Source organism: Amblyomma maculatum, chromosome 3, assembly GCF_055883805.1.
Source record: "Amblyomma maculatum isolate TAMU_Amacu chromosome 3, ASM5588380v1, whole genome shotgun sequence".
In the NCBI taxonomy this organism is placed as follows: domain Eukaryota; kingdom Metazoa; phylum Arthropoda; class Arachnida; order Ixodida; family Ixodidae; genus Amblyomma; species Amblyomma maculatum.
In genome coordinates this window covers 67,976,898-67,984,816 of record NC_139346.1, presented here as the reverse complement: position 1 = coordinate 67,984,816, position 7,919 = coordinate 67,976,898, and the positions used below count along the sequence as shown (strand labels likewise).

The 7,919-nt window shown below is 42.6% G+C and overlaps 1 protein-coding gene across 1 annotated transcript in view; it reads left to right on the top strand.

Moving 5' to 3' along the window:
• The first annotated feature begins 377 nt into the window (after positions 1–377).
• The window catches only part of LOC146194907 (monocarboxylate transporter 12-like), a 40,518-nt gene continuing 32,976 nt past the window's right edge, over positions 378–7,919 (top strand). Inside the window, exons 1-2 of the mRNA XM_084597580.1 lie at positions 378–503; positions 5,783–6,051. Of these exons, the coding sequence (XP_084453706.1) occupies positions 5,790–6,051 (262 nt within the window). The 5' untranslated portion in view covers positions 378–503; positions 5,783–5,789. The remainder of the gene's footprint in view (positions 504–5,782; positions 6,052–7,919) is intronic.

The following is a 7,919-nucleotide window of genomic DNA, read 5'->3' as shown; positions in this document are numbered from 1 at the left end:
AGGATTGCAAGTCAGGTATTGCTGACTATAAACCGTGCTTTCTCCGCGGAATCCTCTCGGTATCGAAGCTCTCGCCGCGTTCACGGAAGAAAGACGCTGTTGTCTTTATTTTCCTGCAACTTTCCGGGTAATGATTGAGACGGGCGCTCTCCAGGAAACTCTTCTACGCCATAATCCGTCAGAATGACTCTTTCGAAACGCGATATGGAAAACGTGCAGTTGCTGTAGTAGGACTCTTTCTTTTCTCTTGCCGCGATAAGATAAACAATGTCTTCAGGCGATAAAGGTCTTGCCCCGATTAATTTACAACGTGTAACTTGGCACACAGCTTCCTTCTCCAGGCGTCGAATTGAAGGAGAGCTGTGGTGGAAGACATTAAAGAGAAAACGAGGCACACCGTGAGGTGTCTGTCTTGCTACTTGGTCTTCCAGTGCGGAGGTACTCTGAACGCGGGCATACGATCTAGACCGGCAGATTGTTCTTTTGCAAGGAAGCCAATCAGGGTAAGCCTGCTTTTGTACCATTGTGTTCAGTTTGCATGCGTGCACAGGAAGCCTGGTTTCCTTTTGGAGCGACGGGGCTGATATATGTCTCTCTTTGCAACCTTCTCGTTAATTTAGACTTTGCATTTTTTTTTATGCGCGTCGGGTTACTATATTGTTTTTGTGAATACGTATGATTTAGTTTAGGCTGTTTCACTTCCCAAACCAGCGTAGGCTATGAGCAGTAGAAGGTTTCGGAAATTTCGACCGCTTGGGGCTTTCTATTACGTGCAATGATTACGTGTACTATTACGTGTATTTTTTGAAAGATTACAGCGCAAAAAGGAAAACGACTAAGATGAAATGACAAGGACTGCGCTGAGCATCCAACAACTTTTGTTGTGAATGATTCACATGCACAAGTCGGTCAGTTCTTTTTCAGAAAAGTGACAGAGGCGGAACTGCCTTATGCTTCCCCCGGATTATATATATTTTCAGATTGTGATCAGATTCCACAATTTCTCAGGTAACGCCTTCTTAGCTCTTTCGGCAAGAAAAGGTTCTCTCAAAATGAGGGTCACAGGCCTTGCAAGACAGAAAGCGACTAGCCAGAAAACAATCAAAATATTTTCTGTAGCGGTTTGTTTTACATTTTTTACATGCTCTCTTCACCTATTGTTGACTCATCTCCATGTTTTATCAACGTATGGTTTTCCACACCTTGAGAAAATTTCTTAAGCTAAGCCTTCTGCTCATTAAAAACGAAGGCCGCCTGTGCTTCTTGCCGCAGTTCCGTTGCTGGATATCCTCTTGATTTGTCATCCTGAATAGCTTTGACATTGTGTAAGAAGCAGAGGACCTGACTTTCACGTCATAGCACTGGAATGCCTTTTTCTGGTTCTGTGACAGCATGTGAACATACGATACCACAGCTACCTCCAAGACAACGCCCCAACTACCAGGCACGTGCCGTTTAATCCCTACCTCCCACATTTTTACTGAGTTATCCACGAGATGTGCTCGGGAGCTCCCCTCTGGGATATGTTCGAAACTCCAATGGAGAATCTCCGTCGAATGCTCCGTTTACTTCCCGTTTAGAACATTTATATATACACTCCAGGAGAGTTGTCTGCGATCAAGCGCCATGTCGCACAAAAGCAAGTGAACAAGCACCGCGCAATTTCGCTATTCCAAAAATAAAAGGTTCGTCAGATTGTAGCTGGAAATACCTGGAGCTGTCCTTGCTACTATACTCAACAATTACTAACTAAAATATGTGTTCCGATCTCCTACATAGTTTGGGGGATTGCAATTGATTCTCCATTGTGGATTTTCAAAGCATGTAAACAACAATGTAAGTAATAGTTGCATTACCTGATACGTGTAAAATAGTCCTTCAGAAAAATGAAAAAAGGCTACGTAATACGCTTCATTACATGCAGCCTACCATGATATGAGGGTAAAGATGCAATATGAATCACAAGCATGTTGGCTCGGTGATTCATATTGCTGATGGCGTATGAAAACTGTGGTTCACGTATCAATAGTTATCGGAATGTGTGCCTGTCTGTTCTTCAGTCCGGCAAGGTTGTCCGCTCTAATTTCTGCTTTTCGCTATTCATCTTGAGTCGCCTCTGTTATCAATGATACATAATGAACGTGCCCACGTGGAGAATACCTCAGTAATCTGCGATTTGCTGATGACATTGCCTTGCTAAGCAACTCGGGAGATGAACTACAAATAATGATTGATGACCTAGACAGGAAAAGTAGAAAGGTAGGCTTGAAAATCAATATGCAGAAGACTAAGGTAATGCTCAACAGCCTCGGGAAGGAACAGCAGTTTACATTGGGTAGCGAAATACTGGAAGTAGTAGGCGAATATGTCTACTTAGGAGTCAGGACAGGTAGCAACCGCAGATCCGGGCCATGAAAAGGAAATAAGAAGAATAGGATTGGGATGGAGCACAAACTGGCAAGCACTCGCAGATTATGACTAGCAGCTTACCGCTATCGCTCAAGAGGAAAGTATACAACAGTTGCATCTTACCTGTACTCACCTATGGGGCTGAAACGTGGAGGCTAACCAAGAGAGTTCTACTTAAGTTGAGGACAACCCAGAGGGCTATGGAACGAAAAATGGTAGGGGTAACATTAAGAGATAGGAAGCGCGCAGAGTGGGTCAGAGAAATAACTCAGGTTACTGACATTCTAGTGGAAATTAAGAAGACATGGACATGGGCAGGACGTGTAGTGCGAAGAGAGGATAACCGATGGTCTCTTAGGGTAACAAACTGGATTCCAAGGGATGGAAAGCGTAGCAGGGGGCGGCAGAAAGTTAGGTGGGCGGATGAGATTAAGAAGTTCGCAGGGGTCAAGTGGATACAGCTAGCACAGAACCGGGTTAAGTGGAGAAATATGGGAGAGGCCTTCGCCCTGCAGTGAGTATAGTCAGGCTGAGGATGATGATGATGAACGTGCACAGAGTTTCACTCTCACGTCTACGCAAGTAAAAGTACTTGCTTACGCGTACTTACTTGGGCGAACAATACCGCCTTTCTTGCGCAGCCGGAAAAGCGTTAAAGAAGTCGTTCGAGTTGCGGGCGACTACTTTAAAAAGACAGGGTGCGAAATCGATTGGAAAAAGAGCGTTGGGTGTTAGCACAGTGAAGGGAATACACCGGAAATGTTTGCTAATAGGTGGTGGACAACGGTTCCGGCGAAATAGTTGGGTGTACCCTTAAAGCATTATAAGAGCAACAAAGAGTTGCGGAACGACACAACGCAAAAGACTAAGCAGCAAGCGGATGGGTGGAAAGGGCGCGAACTCTCGGTGTTCGCACGTGCGAGTGTTTGCAATTTGTTTTTGATTACCAAAATTTGGTACTTAATGCAATTTTTATGCATCTCTCGCTTGAATGTGCAGAAACTGCGCAGAGTATTTTCAAATTGAACGCGAAATAGTCACACTATTTTGTTTCTTCCCATGAAAAGGGGTGGCTCTGGTCTTTCAAATTTGTTTCTGAGGCAAGTTGTGTCATGGTTTCTTTTTTTTTGAGCGATCAAGCAGACCCTTTGTTGCGCAAAATGATGCAGGTACACTTAGGTAATGTGATACCGGACTTTGTTGTGTCTAGTCATCCGACCAGAAATCGCACTCTCACTGGATATTTACGAGAAGTTGTTTTTGCCGTACACATTTTGCATGCCCATTTTTTGGTGGAGTATCTTAGTACTGTACCCAGCAAAAAATAGTATAAGGACTTGCTCAATCTATTTGTAACCGTACCCCAATACCGATCCATATATTGTGGAGGCCCAGGACAAGATGTCTTAAAGAGAGTTAGGAAGATGCCGGTTAAGCCTACCATAAAATCGTTTTTCTTCGAGCTTCGTTCCGGTACCCTTCCCGTAAAAGTGTGGCTAATTGTTCAAGGGATATTTGTACCTTGGACCCTTAACTGCATAATCTGCAAAAAATTAGAGACCATCGATCACATTATTATAGACGGCTAGAGTTCTGTTTTTCACTGGGATATATTACAAATAACTATAAAGAAAGAACACCCATTAATCCTTACGGCAAGCAATTTCCACCCGTATAAAGCGACGAGCTCCCGTACAACATGACTATGGTACTGGGCCTCCACAGCATTTGGAAAACAGGGATGGCATTTAGGCACGCAGAAGAAAGTATACGATTGGTCAGGGACAACATCATCGAAAGTGTAACATTTCTCAGAGATGTTCTCCGTAGTCGGCTTGAGTAGCCTCAGTGGCTGGATGTGGTCGACGGATTGATCAGTGTGAAGAAGTTTTAATACGTCCCTTTAGCCAAAAGTTAGCAAGTGATTTTTATGCCTGCATGTGCTTTGTTGACCGGCAATAAAGAAAAACAAAAGGCACATATTGCGATAGTTCAGCGTGGCGTCCAACTAATGAGGCGCCGAACTCACATGGGCCAAATTTTCTGCAGAGTAGGAAAGAGGTCCAAATAACCGCTTTGTTTTTATTTTTGACAAAGAAATGAAGAAGCTCAATTAGCAGAATGTTGCCCGTTTCCTTGATTAATTGTACTGTAAATAAGATATATAACTATTCACGATAAATTTTATGTAACTCTGCTGGTCTGCAGTCCAGCACCATGAAGGGAAGTCCTTGATGAGGAATATGTATAGAAGTGCTTGAGATATGTACTTATGATTATCTCTTGACGGTGATTGCTGTATGCATTTTGTATTGCATTGTTTAATATTATTGTATTAGACTGTGTATGTCAGTATGTATCCTCAGTTTTGAAGTTACAATAAACTTCTCCTCAGTGTAACCTGTGAATGTGTGCTTAAGAATTTGAAGTGTGTGCGGGTCTCCAGTGTTTTCCCTGCCGCACTTTTCTTGCACAGTGTTGTTTAACGTATTGTGGAATGGTTTATATAGGATTTCTGAATAACTGGTATAAATAACGGCAAACTTTTAACCGGACATCAAAAGTGGGTATGTTAAAGCACTTCATTCAATTAGAGGGGAAATGCAAGCGCTTATGTTTTCTAAAATGACTGCTTTTTTGCTGAATCCTTGCAAGCTGCATAATATATTTATTCTGCTACGGATCCCATACGACCGGGGCATATTCCAGCGTCGACCATAATAGCTTCACTGTTCCTATAACCTCCTTAGGGCCAACCGGGTGCGTCAAAGTAATAAACTGTATATGTCGCTTGTAAAACAACGCAATGAGTGTTTTGCCGAACATGCTTTGGGTCCTCTCTGCTCAAACACTTCTTACAAAAATCCGATCTCTGTTGCGCTTACACAACATAGTCCTACGCGTCATCACGGAAAGAAGTAAATACTTATTCAGCCGAACAATTTTCTCTTCTCTTTAATATTTCTTTGTAGCTTTTCTTTATTCTTCAACAACCACGATTAACGTTCATCCAGCTGGTTCAGCATGTCAATTTGCGCACATATATAAAGCTTCGTGACGCATCGTCAACATCACAATATTCATCTAGAAGTGCGTCCATCATCCATGTCGCGTTCATATATCTTTAGACCTATTTTTCCCCCCCTCAAGCCTACACCTCTTCCCCAAAGCTATAAAATATGCTCTTCTCACTCATTCTCATTTATTTACCCCGTAAACCTGCCGAAAGCGGTTCCAGTTCTTGTTAGAATCAGTAAACCGTTATTGTTGAGCTTCATACCATTGTCAAAACAATATATTACGTGGAATATATAAGACCGTTGAGCTTGGTCAATTACGCTAGTGTTTTCTCTTTTTCTTTCTCATTTTACAGGTGCATCATGAAGAAACCGCAGATACAGCCGGGCGCCCCAGTCCACACTGTGAAAGGCAACGCATCGCATCGAGCAGAGCAACCGCCCCCAAACGGCGTCGACACTCAGTGGAGCATCGCTGTGGCCACTTGTCTGATTGCCTTCTTCGCTGTCTCAACGCACTCCAACCTAGGCTTTTTCTACGTCTCCTTCCTGGAAGCATTTGGCACAGACCGCAGAAACGCTGCGTGGCCTGGAAGCATATACGAGATCGTGGGTCACCTTGCCGGTACGTGGCCTACAAGCAAATTGCTACATCGCGTGCCGGATTGCACAACTTGTTTGCTTACATCCGTAGTTAGCCGATCGGGTGATCTATAGTTACGGTAGGCTCATGCGACCGCTAAGATTTAGGCTCTAAAATCATATACTTCACAGCGTTTGGCTGATTCAAAAGATAGTTCTTGCGTTCGCACAATAAGTGAGGAGCCAGACAATTAATTCTTGAAATTTGCTGCCGCAGAATAAACTACGTTATACTAAACTGATATCCGTGATTCGTTCAGCATTTATTCTTTTTTTTTTTTCATCTTTCTTCTGAACCTTGTTGGATACGGCTGCTTAGTGAAAAGTGCAGCTGAAACTTTTATGAATGAGACGAAGACCGATGAGAAAATTTCATCGAATCGCTCGGTAGGCTAACTTCAACCCAATGTGAACAAACTGAATGCTCTCCGGCGTTATAAATGTGTTACATGTGACATGGGGGCACTAAGATACCAGGACTTGGCGAATCTGCGTACAGTTTGTTAAAAGCTGTCGTATTCTGAGTTTTGCCATTATTTATTTGTTTACAAATATGGCAAGCCCTTCTCGGGCCCATGCAGGAGTGGGTACTAACAAAGAAAAAACAGGGAACAGGAAACAAATGTAGGGAAAAAAAAAGAGCGAAATAGCAATTCATCCTCATAGCGGTATCATAGCGATAATGACATCAATTCAGTGGAATCATTGAATCATTAGATCGAATTCCCCTCATTTCCATTTTATGTCAATGAAAGGAAAAAATAAGGGGGGAGTATAGTTCTAACCACTTAACAATTTGCTCCAACTGATATCATTAGCACTTGGCAGCACGAAAAAGTTGCTCTGAATCCACAAAACCCGCTATGAATCTCGTGCAAAATTAAATTAGTATTGAAGAAATTATTTAATATGTCAATGTCGTTCCGCAAAATATTACGACTCAATGAATTTTATGGCAGAAAAAGAAATGCTTTGTGTCGTTAATTAGAGGCTTGCCATGTTCTGCGGCCAAAACTGCCTAATAACAATTTTCGGGTTTGGTAACCATAAGAAACAGAGTTACCATAATTTGCTTATTCGTTGTGTTTCCTAATATGGTTAGAAGAACAGCTCAAAACTTGCTTGTTGACAATCATGCGTGATTAACTGCAATGACGAGAACTCGCAAATTTTTCGCTCCTCAAAACCTCGGCAAAGCTTAGCAGCGGTTGTTCTCCCGTATTCGTAAACATTCTCAACTACTCAAAGCCTACCGGGTGTGTTTCGTAACCAAGGAACTGGTCTTTTTAGGGATGACGTTTTGCTTACCCACTCGGCCCCACCCCGAAAAGGGAAATTGTAATTTCCGTGGAAGTTATAAAAAAAGCAGGAAAGGATGAGGAAAATTTCCCGGATGCGTGCTATATGTACCGCAAATGATTTGCTGCATTTCACGATCTTCGATATTTAGCACTAAGCTAAGGAGTGCACAAAAGAAACCAAAAGAAAAGAAAAGAAGACATTTACTGTTCAACCGTATCGTCATAAGTACCAGAGCTGCTCCGTGATGCTTGCCACGTATTTATCGGGCTTGCCCCAATTTCATAGAATCGCCTTTCACTTTCTCCAATTTTTGTAGCTCAGACATTTACGTTTTGCAAACCACAGTCTGGTTTTTCTCTGTTTCCTTTTTCAGAACGAGGTCGAATGTATAAGCGAAACTTAATAGCAAACTAAAAATACCCGTTATTTGATGTGCGAAATGCACCCGGTAAGATTTGAGTAACCGAGAAACTCTGCAAAAGCCGGAGAAGACCCACTGGCTCAACTATATACGCACAGGTCGCGAAGAAGCGAAATCAATTCCCTCCC